We start from the raw sequence: 21,169 nt of genomic DNA on the forward strand, positions 1-21,169 counted from the left end.
ATAACGGCACTAAATATTATGGGGGTTTCCTCTGCTTTTCCCCTTCACATTCATTATGACTTCTATATTGTGACTATGTTTATTCTTCATATCTACATATAAATATATATATATATATATATATATATATCGGTCTGTACATACACATGCATATACACCTACATGCTTATTTACATTTCCCATACTGTTGAATCACCGCCACTTACCGTCGCTCATACACACTTGCATACCCGCTTATGTCTAGGGTTGCCACCTTTTCAAATTGCCAAAGTGGGGCATTTTCGGGACACACATCAGATTTTACAGGCCGACACATACCCACAGTCAGTGCAAAGGTTAGAACTTTACTTATTTGCCTAAATGAAAGCTTATTCTTGTAACAGTTTAGTTGCTTATTCTGTTTCTTGTAACATTTAAGTATTTTACATAAAGAAATAACTGTTTTATGCAACTGTTACATGAAATATGGGACATGAGTATTTCCTACAATCACTGGACATTTGCCATTGTATTATTTTTGGTCAGGACACAACTGCCCAAAAAGGGACTGTCCCTCGCAAAGTGGGACAGGTGGTAACCCTACTTACGTCTGCTTTAAAGCACCTTAATCATCCTATATCCGACTGCTACTATGCGAACGTGTAAAGTATATATTCCCGATAATGTACATGGGGAGAAGTGCATCATGGTCAGATCTTTAATCCTGGATCATAATTCTGCAGGACCGGTTGGAGGCTGAGCAGTCTTGTGTACAACTACTGCTCATACAACTTGTGTCCAGATGTCTACAGGACTGGACATCATGTTGTGACACCAAGTCTAATGTTTAGAACAGATACTTATCCCATAAGGGATATCCTAAAATTGTAGGGACCGATGATCTCGATTCCTTTGGCTTTACAAAAATAAGGTAGGGTTATACATGCAAGGGATACATAGTTTGCAATCCTGAGACTGCCTAGAGTGAGACTGCCTACTAGATATGAGTAGGGGTCACTATATGCAGATATGGCTGCGCCTAGCTAGCAGCCTGAGTATGGGTGGTCCTGGTGGCCGTTCAGGAAGGGGGGGGGTGCTGTGGAGGGGATGATGGATATTCAATTATGTATCCAGGTGTGTTGGGGTTGGATGGCTCAGTTTAGGCCAGAGCATTATGTTGGTATGTGCCAGTAATGTTTCTGTACATGTGTATCGCACATTTTAATGTTCATATATTTGTGGGATTGTGTTCTACAGTATGGCCTGTCAGGTTGTATTGCGAATGTGAATATTTGTTCTTTGGTTATCTTTCTGATTCACCCACTGCTCCCTTGTACACCTCCAGTTCACCTATTGTGCATCCATTCCAGTCTCCCCTTGGCGAGTTATTACATTACCCATCACCCCCCACCCCCATATTCCACAGACACCATCCATCCCTTCTTTGGTTGATGGCCCATGGCACAGTCAACAGAACACACTGCGTACACTACGTATCTCTGGTACCAATATGGTTGTGAGGACTACCCTTGCATCTCTGATTATCCACATGCTGTACTTCATGAACATAGGTACACGCAAATACTTATCTTTCATGACATGGTAGGTAGACCCGGGTAATAACCGTTCATCTTTGAGCCATCCTGACAAGGACGACTTGGACCATGAATGGGCAGATATTGGATGAATGCTCTGACCATTGGTAGAGTTGCCACATTTTCCTATGACCAGGATGGGACTTTTTCAGGACACACATCAGATTTTACAGGCCAACACATACCCACGGTCAGTACAAAGGACAGTACTTTAGTTTTATGCCTAAATATAAGCTTATTGTTGTAGCAGTTTAGTTGCTTATTCTGTTTCATTTACTTGCTTATTCTGTTTCTTGTAACATTTAGGTATTTTACATACAGAAATAAGTATTGTATGGGACTATTACATAAAATATGGGACATAATTATGTCCTACAATCGCAGGACATTTGACATTTATAATGGTTTTGGTATGGACACAACTGCCCAGAGGGGGACTGTCCCTCACAATGTGGGACAGGTGGTAATCCTAACCATTGGGCTAGGCTTAGCAATTGGTGGCATGCTAACATGATGTGTTTCACTTCCACTTGGTATAACTATCGACACTACAATGGAATACGGGCACTGGGTTTTAAATGGCATTTGTTCAAGGGACAGGGACTCAATATTCAGCTACATGCCTTTGTGTTTACTTTTTATTTTGATGTTCGCAAAACTGTCTTGTATGCTTTGCATACATTTCAGTATCCATGGACACTGACAGGAGTGATTACTATTAAAGGCAGGCTGTACTAGTCAGCATTTTAGGTTGCGCGTCTGCAGCCAACATGTTCACGCCTCCGTACAGCGCTTGGACACGCCACCTGCACTCGCGCACATTTCCTGTGCACATGGCCATTACGGCAGCACGCCTTCATTAATATTCATGTGGTGCTACTGCGCCATCTCTATGCCGCATGGTCGACACAAGGCTAATGCCGTCCTTGCGCCGAGCTTCATGAATCCCGGGGACTGTCTTTTCAAACTGTTGCTAACATGATTATTAGTTTGAATAAAAAGCTGCAAGAATGATATGAAATATAAGGGGTTAATTTAGAAAAAGTATAAAATGCTAAAAAAATAGAAAGTAGTAAGTGTGCTGGCATAGCTTATTAGATTTGGCATCCATGTAAAGGAGTATGTTATTGAGAAACAAAGTCTGTAAAAGTAACTGCACAGATGGCAGCTGGAAGGACATCAACGTGGTAAAGAGATGTAACATCAAGTTTCAGATAGTGCTAGAATGCCACATTTCAGATAATGCAAGAGTGAGTTTCCATGGATCATCAAACTATAAAGAACCAAAGACAAGGGAACAAAAAAAAAACTGTTATACAAAGAAAGAACTGTTATACATCAGACCCTGAGAAAAATATCAGACTTTTTGGTATGAATATGAGTGTAACAGTAAACAACCTTTGGGAATTTGCCATAGAGCGCTGACAGCATCTGTGTTGCATGCTTGTAGATCCAAAAGGAAAATGTAATAGAAAGCGTATTAACTGAAGCAGTTGTCTCGGTGTATTTATTGTACTTAGTACAATACAGTAATAAGACTAGTTGATCACAGTAAGTAGTTAAATATACTTTAGTATGCTTTGCATGCAAATGCAAGTAGCAGCAAGAAACAAACAGGAAGACGTCATATAATTTTTCATGTATGTCATTATTTAGTGACTTCCATCCCCAATGACTTGCCACCAAACTATAAATTTTATGAGAAAGTGACCAAAAATGAGGTAAATATCTGTACATTTTTGAAAATCTTATATTTTGGATATAAAATACTTCCTCCAACACCATTTGCATATACTACAGCAAGTCTGAAACATTAGGAGGAGGAATTATTTTTCATCAAAACTATAAATATTAATAATAATAATAATAATAATAATAATAATAATAATAATGTAATAAAATAGATAAGTAAAATGCGACAATTTTACAGACAGCCCATTCTCTAAGTGCAATAATGCCCTCCAGGGTATGTGTTACTGTGTAAATAATGCCCTTCTAAGGGTGTAAAAGCCCACCGCTGCCCATAGCAGTGCAATATTTCACAGTAACACACAACTTGTTGAGTATTATTGCTTGCTTAGAGAGTGACCCAGCAACCATGTGAAGGAATCATACTTGTAATGCTTATATACATGATCTCTTCTTTTCAATTACATCACTAAATTCTTAACCTTAGCTGAGGATAGTAATATAGACTGACTTCTAAAGTGAGACCTTCATCCAAAAATTCACCTCCAACTGCAATAACTTAACTCTGCAGCACTGGCACAGTTGTAGCCATTTGCTGGTTAGTCTCCCAATCCCATGTGCCCTTACTCATGAACAAGATGCTTAATTAATTATTCCCCCATTTGAGGTCACTGCTCCCTGTTTACCTTCTGATAGCAATCCATTCCTTTCTAGCCAACCTGCTGGCAGACAGGTTCAGTGAAAACGTCACCCCCTTGTCCCCCCCCATGAGTACACCAGGAACTCCCCAGCTCTTGCACCCCTCCTCTCATCACTAGGGGAGCAGGTCTTTAATGCCCTCTCAAAGGCAAAAGATACAGTCTCCATGGGACCCGATAACATCCCTGGCTGTATCCTACATGAACTCAGACATGAGCTCTCAACTCCAATAAGCACCCTATTCAGTCAAAGCCTGAGCACCAGGTTTGTTCCAGCTGAATGGAGGGCAGCCACTGCCATCCCTCTACACAAAGGTGAAAAGTCCACTGACCCAGGCAATTATAGACCCATCGGCCAAACTAGCCTAATCTGCAAGCCCATGGAATGCATTATCATGGACTTTATAAACAAGGACATTGGCAACCTCCAAACACTTGACCCCACAAAATTTGGTTTTGTCAAATGGAGATCATGCCTGTTAAACATGGTCGACTTTCAAAACAGTCACCAAAGCCATGGATGAGGGGACGACTGTGCACACTGCCTACCTTGACCTAGCCGAAACCTTCGAAACCATTCCCCACTCGGGCATAATAGATAAACTTTCCCAGCTAGGCATCAACCCGTATGTTACCAGACGAATAGCTAACTGGCTCACTGATAGAACCCAATCAGTCAAAATAGGGGAAGCCACCTCTAGTAGTAGATGCATAACAAGCGGTCTACCCAAAGGATCAGTCTTGGGGTCTGTACTGTTTGGGATATACTTTTCTGAGATGTAAGCCAAAACCAGTGGTCAGTGGCTGACCAATTTTGCAGATGACTGCAACCTGGGCACTGTCTTAAATTCTCCTAGTGATGTGAACATCCTCCAAGAGGGCCTTACCCAAACTAATGACTGGTGCCAGAAGCATGGCTTCAAACTGAATGCCAAGAAATGCATCATTATCCCCATTGGGGAAAATGGCATCCCCATTTATTATCACATTAATAACAATGTACTAAGCATGCAATCAGTTGTGAGGGACTTGGGCACCCAGGTTGCTAGCAACCTGACTTTTGACCACCACATTGCCCCATTGTACAGATGGTTTTCTACATGGCCCACCTCATAAATAAGGGTATTTCATCCAGGAACAAGGAGGTCATAACATCTCTATACTCCTCCCTTATCAGATCCACTATCGAGTACAATGCCCCCTTCAGCATGTACCTTGCCAAGCACATGCAGCAGCTGGAGAAACCAAAGAGGTTTCTGACCAAGAAAATCCAGGGTGTCAAACACCTATGCTATACAGATAGGCTAAAAGCCCTGTTTCTCTAGTCAGTCTTGTACAGACTGCTCAGAGGTGATCTCTGTCAAGCACATAAGGCCATGTCAGACCTAGCCTTGATGGAGTTGCTGCATATCCATAAGTCAAACTCCACTCGTGCAACCCACATGCAAGGCCTTAACCTGGTCTGTGACATTAATACAACTTGTTGGCAGGATAGATTTTTGTCCCAAAGACTACCCCATCTGTGGAACAGAGTCCCTATCCATGTCAAGCAGAGTACCTCTCTAGCCCTCTTTAAGAGGAACCTGGATGACTGGATGGGAAACAGAAAATACACTCCTGGGATCCCACCTATGTCCATGTTGGACAGGGGAAACAGGTGCTGACTTTGAGGGAACATTGGCCAAATTATTGACTAGGCTTATAAGGGCCTCCAGGCCAGTAGCCTAGTATCATCCTATGAACCTATGAACCTAGAAGAGAGCCATTACCTCACATTGTAAAATGTAATACATTCTACCTCAGAGGATGTGAACAAAATATATAACCATTTATTATCAATGGCCAAGCTGCAAGACATTACATGTCATGTGATAGATGTATCTTTTGACAGTGTTCAGTGTAACACTTTATGAAATCTGGAAGCTTAAATTTTCAGATGTGCTGTGTAACCACAATCCAGGCAGCACAATTAGAATAGAGGCATTTTATTAAGACAGCCCAGTTCACATAAAATAATGGACAATAAACCTTACAATATAAGTATCAATTTTAAGGAAAATGTAATCTGTGTTATTAAACTATTACTACTATAACCTGTACTGTGTTCACTAAAATGATAAATGTAGCAATCACTAACATTCTTGACTGAATACATTTATCTGTACGTAATAAAGTTTGAATAAATTATTCTATGGAAACTGCTGTCTGCAGAGTCAGAATTTTCCTTTACAGTACCAAAACGTTTCATTTGTATGACTACTTAGTTGTATGAATGGCTGAGGAGAAATCTTGCAGATGATAAAAAATTGTGGTTTGAAATGGGGCTTCATAAAAATGTACAAGTTTCAGCCATTTCCTAAAAACTGTGCTACTTTATTCTATGAATAAAGATACCTAACCAGTAACTCTGTCTCAGAAATGGCAGATATAATGAATGTGCTACAGACAGAAATGTTCATTCTGTTTTGGGGACAGCCTTGGGTTCTTAGGTAACCATTTAAAATACTGGGATTTGGATTGCTGAGTCTTAAAATGTGAAGACCAAATGAGCAAAATCCGAACTTACACATACTAAGCCAATAAGGTATGGTAATCACAGAGTTTGTGTGTGTGTGTGTGTGTGTGTGTGTGTGTGTGTGTGTGTGTGTGTGTGTGTGTATATATATATATATATATATATATATATATATATATATATATGTAGATAGTGCGATATAGATATAGATATATAAATAGATATATATACATAGATTTATATATACATACATACATATATATATATATATATATATATATATATATATATATATATATATATATGTATATATAAGTTTGAGGTGTAGGAGACTTACACTCCACAATGAGTCTGTAAAAAATAAGTTTAAAGGAGAACAGCAAAATTCAATATTCACTCTCCTTCATTTTAGTTTTTTTAGCCTCTTGAAACTTGACAATCCAAGTGTCAACATTTCAATAGAGAGCAGAGTTCCTACATGAAAAATCACTCAGCCAGTTCATTCCCATGCATAGCGTAAGATTGTTGTGTAGTAAAAGTACAGAAATCATTTGTCAGTACCCCAATTTCCCTTCCATCTGTTATTTTTTTTATAGTGTGGCTTCATTCTGAGTCCTAGATCAGTCAATGAATACTGTTGTCTATTGTCAAAGGGTACTGTTTTTGACCACCATATTAATTTATGCTGAAATTATGTGTGTGTGTTTTTCAGGTATTATACCCTGTTACTAGGTCACATTATCAAGAACTCAAGAAAATTGTAAATCGTTATCAATTATTATTCATCCTAGAGAAATTAAATGTTCCCTTTTCAGCTCATAGGATAAACATATTCATAGGATGAACATATTCATACAGTCTGTAGGCTTCATCTGCCATTTTAAAAGTATTAAAAGATTCCACATTTATTACTTCGGAAAACTGTTTATAGAAGGCTTTGCTAATTGTTGGAGGTTTATATCAAGTAGGTAAATGTCTCACACCTCATCAATTGTATTAAATTATTAAGAAAAAAATCAAATTAACATTCATTTTCTAAGTACATACCTGTCTGCGCTATAACCAATGATGACAGCTCCTATCAGAAACCCCACGTTCAGCATAGCCTGAGTTAAATCTTTCTTCCAGTCTTCACCACAGACAAGGTTAAACTGAATGATGAAGGCAAAAAAAAAGCTATATTAGTAGATATTTTCTTGTATTGGCATACTCTCAAAATATTTTATAAGCAGTTCAAAGGTTTGTTTTTTATCTATAGAATATTGTTTCTTGTACATATTTTGTATTGCAGAACTCAGTACAGTCATAATACAAACATACTTTGCCATGCTCATGTGTGACCTGTGAAATGTTAAAATCTTTAACTTACTTATTTTTCAAATACCACTGAGTTAGCTTACATTGTGTATTTTCAGATTATAATATTCTACATATCAGGAACAGTAAAAGAAAATAAGTCAGGGAACTGACTGTGTTAACAAATTATGATATCTGCTTATGTAATAGCAACATTCCACTGCTTGAAAATAAATATGATAATACAGTGAGTAACATTTCAAATTAAAACAATTATATTGGATATTGGTTCTTAATTCCATGCACTGCATAGATAACTTTGGTAGAATATACATATGTGACTATGTGCTAGGTATACAGTTACTGCTATATTGACTGAAACAATGCCAATTTTATGAAGTGTAATCATACCCCAGACATAGGAATGGGGTCCATTTCCATCATGGTATTGGAAACCCTGTATTTGGTAATCATGCTAGTATCATTTAACCATTTGGTTTGCCGATCATCCCTAGGATATAGATATACACCTAGCACAATTAAGCTGAAGGCCCTGCAGGCTTGCCTCATGGCATAATGTGGCCTGAAGCCCATTATCGGGTATTAACTAACTGAAATTTCAGATTGTGTAGAAAAGTAGGAAAAGGGAGTACAGCAAGCAAAATAACATACAAAAGGAAATATGTGACATAAGAATATGAATGAGGAGGGGGAAGCAGGGTATTTTTTATTGCGGCATGTGTGAAACATTATTTATTTATTTTTTGTAGGGAAAGAAAGATGAGGAAGGATGTAAGGGTAAGACAAAGGGTGGAAAGAGGGTTATGTTTACAAGCAAGGATTGACAAAATGACAGGGAATACATTGACACCATTTGGAGGATAGGAACAAAGAGGGAAGATGGAGAGAGAGAGAGAGAGAGAGAGACAAAAAAAATACTATTATGCATATGACATATTATCTGTCACAGCAATACAGAGATGTATGTTAAGCATGCAGGAAATCTGATACTTTGACATGTCAGAAACTGCTGCCTACTTAACCTGGACCTATGGACCCCTGCCTATTCGCATTATAACCTGGAGGTATGGACCGCTGCCTATTTACATTGTAATCTGGACAAATGGACTCCTGCCTATTTGCGTAAAAAACTATGATATAATCTCTAGTTTAACAAGTCAGAAAATATTGACAGGGCAAAATAACAGCAGCATTCTCCTGACTACTTTCGGCATAAAACAGTGACTGACCCCATAGCCTAGCTTTGCTTTCTTTTTGGTTTATATACCGACACTGCAAAATATTTGCTCTGGGTTATACTTTAAAAAGGATGTGATTGACTGATGAAACTTTTGTTGGAGGTGCGATGACCCCACTTAACCTTGGAGCAGTAACTAAGGAGCCTCAATCCTCACTACTGTCCCTGGTAAGGGAGTGTCACTGAAAGCAGGGATAGAAATACACAATTTCCCCTAAGAGTACACCAGGAACAGGCTCCAAACCTGGGACTGGACTATGTGCTTCACTCCAGGTCCCCAAATAAGTCTTCGCATTAAGCACTGCAGAGCACTGTGTCCCAGTTCTAGGTATTTGGCACACTCACTCTTAAATATTTGATATTCACACATACAAACACTCTTGGGAAGGACTGGCACAGATTTACTTGCTATGTCCTCTTTCCCAAATTACAGGGTAACATCTGCCACTAGTCAAATAAAACAATACCCTTCAAAAGAGGTGTTCAATTATACTGGATAAAATAAATATTGATTTAAATGATAGCATATAATCCAAGCAGTAAGGTTTTTCAGAGTGGCCCTAGTGTTATCACAATAAGCATAAACATGCTTAGGTTATTAGAAGTACTTTCTAAATAACCAACCACAATAAAAGATAATAACATATTTAATAAATAAAATTATTTAAAATATATATACACTGAATAACTGATTCCAATAAACCACAGAGTTTCACACACAGAAATTATGAAAATAACACTGTACAATAGCTTTTACACTGACTGAAGGAAAAACTCTATCAAACTGTAGTTCCATAACTGTTTAATGAGTAACTGTCCCTGTCTAATCTAATTAACTGAGAAGGCAAGATGATACTCTTACTTCTGCCAGGTAAGATAAGAATTTATATCCACTCTTCAGGTTGTTATCTGGTCCTCAGCAAATGGAATAATAACTGTTACTATTATTGCTGAACAGCTCTGGAAAGCAAACTGAGTGATAACTATTGATATATTAAACAACAACGGTCAACTCCTACAAAAACTATAAAGAACTATTGCTACTGTACTGAACTTTAACTTACTCAGCACCTGCTTTTATAGCAGATTTTTTTAAAACTCACAGAAAGCTGTTGTGAGAATTCTACTCTCTCATGTCAGACTTTAAAAGGTAAACAAAATAGCTGCTGTGTCGATTCTATTCCTTTCAGCCATGGCACACAATGATATCACATCTAGGTCAGCTGACTGGCATGACTTATATTCAGAATTCTTTTTAAAAAACAGCTAGAAGAACACTGTTTGATTCAAACATCTTACATAAATCAAAGTAATAATAAAAAAACATAAACTTATTTACAAAATTATAGCTACTCATACTGGCATATATATATAACACAAGGTAATTTACAATTCTTTACAAGTATTTACAAAACTTCAGCCAGTCATGCTAGCATAGACAACAACATCCAATATCCTCAAAGGAGACATCCCTAGTAGATGAGGTGAGCATCAGAAACTCACTGGATGACTTGCCTTTTCTGCAAGGTACAGTCATTGCAAGGTGGCATCTTCATCTCATAAGGACATCAGTGTAAGCTCATTCTGGAGGAGGTAAAAAGCCATGATGTCTCAATGACACTGCTGTTCAGGACAAATTCTTAGTGATATTGTGTGAATAGTAACAGTTGAGCAGTCCTGGTCACACTTTGACTAGCACAGCTGTTGAGCCCAGTTTGCACCAAGAATTCTCTGGTTTATGGATGTGATATACTGCATCCAAAGATGGATTCAACATGTAATAAAAAAAAAAAGAAATGAAATGACACAAACTACATCCTATTTATGAAAATGAAACAGAAATTGTATAGATAGCCTGCATGTGGATACAAGATGTTCAAATCCCTGCCAGGTAAGGACAGCAACCTTGTGGCTGTCCACTGAAAATTCGACCCAGTGTGGATATATTAGTACAGCATTTTTATACACTCTTACAGTACAGCATTTTTATACAGCTAACTAGATAAACCCAGCAGCCACAAATGTCACTTTTCAAGGGTCACTCAAGACTACTGACTGGTTAAGTGACTTGCTCAGAGTCACACAGCAAGCTAATGGAAATGAAAGGAATAAAACCCTGTAAGCTGTGATATATTTCTGTCCATCCCTGGTGGTCAGTGTACATGGCTGTGCTTACAGTGCAATGGCACTGTGTATTCTTCATGCTGCTATTATTCAGCTGTGAATGCATTATCAGTATAATACTGTACTTTCTTATAATGTATAATGATATCTGAAGTACTTGTCATTGCTGAGTATATGGATAGTGGCTGGTTTTCTAGCTTTTGCAGGCCTCATCTAGGGCCAGTTCCACATTTTTAGTTGGTAGTGTTATGGGGGGTCTATATCACATTATTGAAATTCCAAAATGAGAACACCATAAGCTTGACCTTGGAATCTCGAAATGTGATATACTCGAACGCTCAGAACAGTGAGTTTTTTCCAAGGGAAAAAATTTGCTGTTCCGAGAATACACACACACTGCACAAGCACACCAAAATACATAATCCACACGTACATACTTCACAGAACCCTACACTAAACCGTACATACACTACTAGCTATCCACTTACCTTAACCCAACCCTAACCCTAAGGTCCCTAACTAACGCACACTCACCTTACCCACTCCCTAACTCTAAGGTCCCTAACTAATGCACACTCATCTTACCCATTCCCTAACCCTAAGGCCCCTAACTATTGCACACTCACCTTATCCACTCCCTAACCCTAAAGTCCCTAACTATCTCACACTCACCTTACCCATTCCCTAACACTAAGGTCCCTAACTATCACACACTCACATTACCTCGGTCTGTTCGCCCACTTACCTTAACCCAGTCCATCACCTTCGCACCACATTCAAGGAAATAGCGAAACTGCAGAAATGACCCACTGAATACTTTTCCTAGGAAAATATTCAGTGTTCTGCAGCTTCGCTATTTCAAGCATTCGCTGAATAGGGGTCGATATTATAACATTCAAAGTTTTAAGACTTCGATGTTGTAATATAGACCCGTTATGGGTACCTGTGTTCCCATAAAGTGTTTCCCCAAATTCTGCTGAGGTAATATTTGTGGATGACAAGTATCAAACATACTGTTGAAGTGTATCATGTGTTTTATCTCCAAGTTTTACTGAACTGTAAACTGAACTGTAAGAAAACCCAAAGTTATATACAAATAATAACATTACATTGTTCTTTTCCATCTTCAGTTGCTGGAGCTATACAGAAACGTAAACACAAAATGCTGCTAGTGTGGCAGGTGTCCTGTACCTACACATCCTGGTGCCAGTGCTGTGTTTGTGATTTATATCATGTGGAAGTTATAACTGCTGATGTATGTGTCACCTATTTACCTGTGTGGTGGGTGCTACTATAGCAATGACTATTGAAAAACAGGCTGATCCCACAGTTGTGATGCTTTATGCTTTATAAGTTCATAGGTTGGTACTAGGCTATCGGCCCTAAGGCCTATGCAAGCCTAGCCATAACAATTCCCTGGAAATTTTTTCCCACAATATTTACTTCTCTGGGCCCCTGTCTAGCATGGTGACTGACATGATCCCCGGAGTGAATTTCCTATCTCCTATCCAATCATCAAGGTTCCTTTTGAAGAGGGCCAATGAGGTGCTCTGCTTGACATGTATGGGCAGTCTGTTCCAAAGTATGGGGAGTCTCCGGGTCAGGAACCTATCCCTCCAGCATGTTTTGTTTAATGTGATGATAAGGTTTAGATCCCTGAAGCATGTGGCTCTGAGGGATTGGGATTTCTTTAAGTGGAGCATGTCCAACAGCTCAGGGTTTGACATGGCCTTGTATGTTAAGCAGAGATCACCTCTGAGTAGACGATATGCCACAGAGTATAGCTGGAGTTTTTTTAGATGGTTAGCATATGGCATCTGCTTTAGGCCTGTGATTCTTTTAGTGAGGTATTTCTGTGGCCTTTCCAGCTGTTGCAGATGTCTTGTGAGGTACATACCAAATGGGGCATTATACTCTATAATGGGTCTAATGAGGGATGAGTACAGTGGGACAATGACCTCCTTTTTTCTGGATGAAAAGCCCTTAGTCATGAGGTGTGCCACGTAGAAGGATTTCCTGAATGTTGTGGCGATGTGGTTATCGAAAGTGAGACCACTGTCCACTTGTGTCCCTAAGTCTCTCATCACACTTTCAATGTTTAGTGTCCTGCCACCTATGTGGTAGTTCATGGATACATGTTTTTTTCCAAAGGGGATGACTATACATTTCTTGGCATTAAGCTTGAGCCCATGGCTCTGGCACCAGGCATCTGTTTCTGTAAGGCCCTTTTGTACAATATCCACATCATTTGGTGATTCAATAATGGCTCCCAGTTTGCAGTCATCTGCAAACTTTGTTAGCCTGAGTCCCTTAATGTTGGCCTGTACTTCAGAGAAGTAGATGCCAAACAAGAGCGGTTCCAGGACTGAACCCTGAGTTACTCCACTTGTCACTTGTCTGGAGCTGGATTTGGAGTCGGCTACTTTTACAGTCTGGGTTCTGTCAGGAAGCCAGTTGGCAACCCATCAAGTGATGTAGGGATTTATGCCCAGCTTGGTAAGTTTATCTATGATTCCAGAGTGGGTGATAGTGTCAAAGGCATTGGCGAGGTCCAGATAGGTTGTGTGGACCTCCTTACCCTCGTCCACAGCTCTGGAGACCGATTTGAAGAAGTCAATCAGATTCAGGAGATTGGCCCTTCATAAACCCAAACTGGGTGGGGTCCAGCATCTGGAAGTTGCCAATGTCTTTGTTTATAAGTTCCATGATAATGCGTTCCATGCCCTTGCAGATCAGGCTTGTCAGACTGATGGGATGGTAGTTCCCGGGATCCAAGGTGGATCCTCCCTTGTGGAGTGGGATAACTGCAGCTGTGCGCCACTCAGTGGGCACAAAGCCTGAGGTGAGACTATGATTAAACATGACACTTAGGTGGGGTGCCAGTTCATTTTGTAGTTCATGTAGTACACAGCCTGGGATGTCATCTTGTCCCATGGATGCTGTATTCTTAGCTTTGGAGAGTGCTGTTTCTACCTGTATGGCTGTGATTATCGAAATTTGGCAATCTTTTGGTATTGAGATGGGCCCTTTAGGGGGTGAGAGGGGAGTGAAGTTGGCACTAAATTGATCTGCCAGGATATTGGCAATATCCTTGGGATCAGTATATTTAATGCCATTCTGTTGTATTTCAGAGCAGATCTGAGCATTGCCATTTAGATTCCTGACATAACTATAGAATGCCTTGTGGTTGTCTTTGGAATCTTTGGCAATTTTATTTTTGTAACTAGCTTTTGAGGATTTTATGAGGGATCTCAGCTTCTTACTGAGGCTGGTGAGGGAGTTTTTTGCATCCTGGGATTTTCCTCTTTTCTGCAACAGTTTCTTCCTTCTGTTGTATAGTTTGTTTATAGCAGGGGACCACCAGATTGGCTTCCTTTTTTTGGAGAAGAGCATCTTGGTTCTATTTGGGATGGCACGATTCATGCACAAGTGGATGTGCTCGTACAGTGCCTTAGTGTAGGATTCTGCAGTCGAACTTCCCGATCCTGTCTGCGTGGGTGTTGTGAAGTTTGTCACTTCTCACTTCAGTAGCATGAAGATGGCTTTGGAGAAGTTTTTTAAGGAGGTTTCCATACTGGGGGTGGAGGTGGGATGTGAATGTTAAGGGTGATTTGCTTATGGTCAGACCTGACCAATGAGGGGGTGACCACTGGTGTGGAGCATCTATCTCCCATGTTGGTAATGACCGGGTCTAGGATATTGGAGCCCCTGGTGGGACAATCGATTAGTTGATCCAGGGCGTTGGAATTTATGAATTCCAAGAACCGTTGGGAAAAGGAGTTTGTACCTGAGTAGTTTTCCCAATTAATGGCAGGGTAGTTGAAATCACCTAGTATTAGGGTGTTTGGTTGTATCTTAAGATTTTCCAGTATGTTTAGGAAGGTGTAGTGAGAATCTTGGGGTATGGTGGGGGATCTGTAGCAAGCTACAATTTGGATTGCAGTCTTACCTAGTGTTAGTTGTACCTGGAGAATTTCAGATGCATTGTGTTGGGCAACTAGCCTGGAGGTGTGAATATGGACACTCCTCCACCTTTAGTGTTTCAGTCTTGGGTTTGTGGCCAAAAAGTGTGGTAATAATTGTAGCCTGGTATTGCAGGGATGATCTCTGGAGCCTTGAACCAGGTCTCAGTCACTGCACAGATATCGATGTTCTCCATTTTTAGGAGTGCCTCGAGAGAGTGCATTTTGAGGTTTAGACTTCTAGCATTGAGTAGCATTACCTTCAGATTTTGCATGCTTGTATCTGTTACAGTGGTGGTTTTATCCTTTGAACCTTGCCTAAAAAAGGCACTATAGGGGTGGCAAGAGCTTTAGCCAGTAACCTGAATCTCAGGGGTGACAGGTGCAGACCATCACTGGCAAAGCATCGTGGTTTGTCGATCATGTCTTCCTAGGCAGACAAATACTGGATCCCCTTTGAATGACACCAGAAGCTTAGCCAATTGTTGAAGTCAGTCATTTTGTCCTTATACTGTGGTATCATTTTGGGCGAAAGCAAGATGCTACTCAGGGCTAGTGTCATACCTGCCTGGGTCACATGATCCAAGAGCTCTTCCATGTCTCTTTTTATGTAGTCCAGGGAGGTACGTCTCAAGTCATTTACTCCAGCATGGACAATGACAGAGTCATATTTGTACTTGTTGTGGAGTGACTTGAGTGCATGTGTTATGTGGCGGATCCTGGCACCCGACAGGCAGCTGATTGTAATTTTCTCCATGCTCTGCCTGGTGAGTGGGACATCAGTGTGCCTGACTAGAGTCACCTATGACTAAAGTGTTGGGTACATTGTCTTGCCTTAGGGGCTGTTGTTGGGTGGCATACTGGTGTTGTGAGCTATGTGTCACTTTGGTTGTGACTAGTTTTTGTTTGCGTTTCGGCTTCGAGGTCCTTGTTGCTTGGGCAGGTTAATGTTAAGGGCCTCCACATATGTGGGTTTAGTGTTGCTATGTGTGGGAGTTGATGGTGTGGGTTATGAAGGGCTATGAGTTGCTAGAGGTGTAATGCAGGTGTTAGCCTTCTCCTCTTGACTGTCTACCACAGTCTTGACTGGAGAGAGCTTTGCTTCCAGTTTGGCTATGTAAGTGCATCTCTCGCAGGTTGTAGTGTTGGGTGCTAGGAGGAGAGATTTGTCTGTGTACATGAGGCAGTTGCCGCATTGCCCCAGTATGCCCAGATTCACCAGGTGGACAGGAGAAACCACCGGAAGCTGACCCTTGGACATGCCTGTTTAGGTGCTTTTTTTGTAAGGTTTAAGAGCTGTTTTCCCTTACCTTTGCAAGGTACTTTGCAATTGTAGGCTGTTTAGTGCCTATGATTAATTTATCCTTATTGACAGGGAGAGCTGAGTGTTTGTATCAGGTTCAGGCTTCCTAGTGCTTTACAGCAGGTTCTAGAGCAAGTGCTAGTCACAGGGGTTCAGATTTTAGTGCTACTACTGAGAAACCAGCTAGTTTTAAGGGAAAATTTGAAGAGCAGATTTTCTGTCACCTGGAATATTTTAACTGTAGCCACGTAGTGCTGCACGATGTGAAAAATGTGCAAACACACGCGTTTTTAAGCCAGAAAGTTGAAAGGGATAGAAATCAGCCCAAAAAGGCTAATAAAATTACAATTTCAGAGCTGGAAACCACTCCTCTAGAGTTAGATAGGCAGTACAATGCTCACCAGTCCCACTGGTAGGCAGTAAGACTTCCCTCTGCCACAGCAAGGTCTGGATAGCTCTGAGCACAGACAATAAAGTCCTGAGACAAGCAAGGCCTGGGATATGGACTTGCTAGAAAAGGTGGGAAACGAGCAAACAAGATAGTATATATATATATATATATATATATATATTTTTTTTTTTTGTTGAAACAGGCTAAACAATGCAATAATACAGTAAATAAACACAGAAAAGTCTAACACACGAGTGTGTAGTCCTAAACAGTAAATGCAAATAAAACTCTACAAAATTAGCAATTTAAAACTTTTTAAATGAAGCAAGGCAAGTGCACAACTGAAAAACAATTTAAGTGGCAGTAATACAGCAGAATAAGTAGCTAGTCTACATATACAGAGAAGTCTATATATATACAGAAAAGCAGCTAAAACACACAAACCCTTCAGATGCAGTGCAACCTAGAGTACTTGCGTTGTAGCAATATTAAGGCAATTACAGTTATAATAAATGCTCTAAAATACACTCTATATTTCCAAAATGTTTGGGAAGCACAGTCGGAACATAAGGAAATTCAGGCAATTTTTTTTTTTTTTTTAAGGGAAAAAGGAGAAACAGAAGGCCTTATCAAATGGTCTCTCTGTATTAGGTAGAATGAGCTAATGACACTAGACTGGGAGGAGTGTCACAGATCAGATTTACAGTAGGGGCGGGCAACTGCAAAGCCACCAAGTATAACATAAGACACCAACAGGCAGGGTGGGAGGGGACACTAAAGCTATTAGCCTACAAAGCACTAGAGAAAGCCACAAAATGAAAGTTTTTTAAACAGATAAAGATTTGTAAAGATACAGAATGCTTTAACTGCAAACAAAACAGTTACCCGTGCAGATTACAATAAAAGTGCTATATATAAATTGCTAGAAACAATAAACTGTATAAATAATCGAAAAAAAAACAGGATACTTATATATCTCAGCTAATATATGTATAATTTTTAACAGTGGACTCCAGTAAAAATATACCCACAAACCCAAATCTGAACACAGTTTTAAGATAAAATTAAAAGTGAAGCACTGATCGCATTTCACACCTACAATGTTGAAAATGTTGTTTCAATATTACCCTCACAAAACCCACACACACTACCCAACACAACCATCAAAATCAAGCACCTAGAAATGAAATGTGCTCAAATGTGACTGAAAAGAAAATGAACAAAATAAAAATAAAACAGTGACTAAAACTTACACACTGAAAAGAAAAATTACGAACAAAACTGATCCGATTCGTTCTGTCTAAATTAACCACAAATGAACTTAGAAAAGAGACATAACTAAAAAATAAAACTGGCACATATTGTTGGCTCCATGTCATAGAGGGATAAATCCTTGAAAATGATTCAAAATGACTTGGGTCCGACGAATAGCCCTGGGATTGGAGATGGGAGTGGAATAGTAAGGGTATTCTTGCGTACTTCTGAATTGAAGAGGAGGGTCTGGGTGTGTACTACAGACACTACCCCATCACACCTTTGCTACAGCTGGATCCATGAACAGGAGTTGCTGGTAGGATGGTGGATAGTGCACTCAGATCTGCCTCACTGTAAAGAGGATGACAGCCTCCTCACTATGCCTATTACACGCCAGCTTTCTAAGTCATTATTAATTATGCCTAGAAAGCTGTGGCTTAACCACAAGTGGGCAGCCATCTTCCACAACACAGCATCTCTCAGGCTCTTTCCTCTCTCTGCCTCTGTGCCTTGCATGTAGGTTCCCTGTTCTTTCAGATTAATAGAGGGACTGGCTAACCAGATATTTGAGATGTAAAACTGGACAATGGAAAATACGGACCTTATGTAACAATGGTGTGTTCCTCTAGAAGAGAAGGCAGACTACCTAGCTAATATATCATGATTAAAGACGAAACACAAAAAATCCTAACATAGCCCTCACTACACTTGTAAATCACACAGAAATTTAACTGACACTAAAAAACAACAAAAAATAAAATAAAACAACTTAATAAGTTACCTCATAACTACAAGGATACCCATGAGAAGCCATTCACAGAAACCTACACAAATTACCTAAACCCTGTTCCTTAGAAAGATAAGCAATTAACATGGCCTATTTAAGTGAATGGAAAATAGTACTTTAATATTAAAAATGCATGAATGAAATTTTTGGAGGGATAGTTTGGGTGCTACATGAAACATCTTGTATTGTATGATTAGGGATTTCAGTTTGTACTTTCAACTTGTGAAGAAACATGTTTCAAAAGCCATTAATTTCTCATCATTAGTGGCATCAGAAGACACCAGGATAGCAAAATGGCAGCTGGAAACCAGAACTCTGATCTTATAGGAAATTGAGGGTTTTGGAGTTTCTAGCATTCTTTTAGTTCTGAGGCAGCAGACGTGTTTCAGTATCTGTCTGAGCTATATACTGTTCTGAATGTTTGAAACTCACTTGATAATGAGGGTGTCATATTTTTTCTGTTATTTATGTCAATTATAAGCAATACTTCACTGGATCTTATATTATATCTAGTTTGTTTACATTCTAACAGCAAGTTTTCAAACTAACTGCATCTGACTTTGCTTTTCTGCAGGACCCAGAGGACAGTTATTTCCAATACCTTTTATCTTTAAGAATCTCCGAACTTTCTTTGTCTTGCTCTTTAAGTTGCACAATGCAGTATTTTAGTCCGTTGTAAGAACAATCACTTAGTAATACAGGAGTGAAATGCCTTCTTGGAAGAGATAGGGGAAAAAATTGGAACTTTTTTGACTTTAGTTGCACCACACTAAACCAGGCTTAGTTCATTACTTGTAATTTTAATTTATTTTTTTTTTAATTATTTACTGGGAAATTCGACTTGGAACAAAGCCAATTTTCAGCATAGGCCTGGGGAGAAATGTTCTCTATACATGTCTTTGTAACATGGGAGGAAACCAGAGCACCCAGAGGAAACCCACATGAATGCAGGGAGGACATGCAGACTCTGCACAGAAGGCACCCCAGCTGAGAATTGAACTAGAGAACCTCCTGCTCTGGGGTGACAAAGCTACAGCTACACCACTGCACCATCCTCATGATGATTTATAATTCCTTTTTATTATCTGTCTTTAGTATTTCTCCATTGATTTTTGTAATCAATGTGTATGCTTTTTTTGCAGATTTGACAATACTGCAATTATTTATTTATTTACTTATGATAATAACACATTCACTGACTTGGGTCACACTGTCTGGAATAGCTCTATGGTCTCTATGTACAAAGTCTTGACTGCACACTAGATAACCTGTGTTTCATTAGCAGCTCAGGCATTGGAATAGTTAGCAGGGGTGGGGGAGAGTGAATTCTGGATACTGACTCACCCATCCTGGAGAAAATGATTAGTGGTTCTGGTCTATTAAGTGCCGTAGACCAATGGAGGCTTGCTTGGTGTACAGTAGAAGAAAACCAACAAAATGTTCTTGGTCCTACCCAAGACAATGATGGTAGCCCTTAGAATATGTTTACAGAAGCAGAGGGCATTGTAGGCTGCCATGTTGATGCATGTAGCCCTTAAAATATGTTTACAGAAGCAGAGGGTATTATAAACCCACTTGTTGATGGGGGTGCTTGTGCCAGCCCCTATGGGTTAAGGTTATGGCCCTAATATATATATATATATATATATATATATATATATATATATATATATATATATGTGTGTGTGTGTGTGTGTATATATATGTATATATATATATATATATATATATATATATATATATATATATATGTGTGTGTGTATACATATATATATATATACACACACACACATGTATACACACACACACACACACACACACACACACACGCACACACACACACACACACATACAAAAACACTCAGAAACATGCATGTGTGTGCTTGTATGTGCGTGTAGATAAATGTGTGTGTGCATGTTTAGAAATAACCCAAGCAGATTTGCAAAACATATGAAAGATCCAGCAGAAGGCCAAAATGTCCCTGATGTCTTCATTTTTGTTTCATTCAGTATCTCACAGCTGTCTACTCAAACACTCAAGTCCATTTGACCCATGTATCCTTGAAATCACCTCTCATTCTCTGCTGTAATTCCTTATCACAGTCTGTTTTACTTTTAACCACACTATCAGTAATGAAAACATTTTTCATTTCTATTTAAGCCTAGTCAAGTCACTTGCTATATGGTCCATGCCTTCCTCTTGAACTTCACCTTTTCATATTAATGACCATGATTCATAGTCGTGTCCTCCATAGCAGGTAGTTGTACAGAAAGGGGCCACAAGCAGATTGGTAAAAATTCATAGTAGTATGTTGTGC

At 39.4% G+C, this 21,169-nt stretch overlaps 1 protein-coding gene across 1 annotated transcript in view; it reads right to left on the reverse strand.

Annotated features, from left to right (window-relative positions):
* Positions 1-21,169, reverse strand: part of LOC122803380 (solute carrier family 22 member 3-like) — a 423,027-nt gene that overhangs the window by 118,671 nt on the left and 283,187 nt on the right. Inside the window, exon 2 of the mRNA XM_044073001.1 lies at positions 7,524-7,627. Within this exon, the coding sequence (XP_043928936.1) occupies positions 7,524-7,627 (104 nt within the window). The remainder of the gene's footprint in view (positions 1-7,523; positions 7,628-21,169) is intronic.

Source organism: Protopterus annectens, chromosome 1.part0, assembly GCF_019279795.1.
Source record: "Protopterus annectens isolate FY-2018-M chromosome 1.part0, PAN1.0, whole genome shotgun sequence".
Lineage (NCBI taxonomy): Eukaryota > Metazoa > Chordata > Ceratodontiformes > Protopteridae > Protopterus > Protopterus annectens.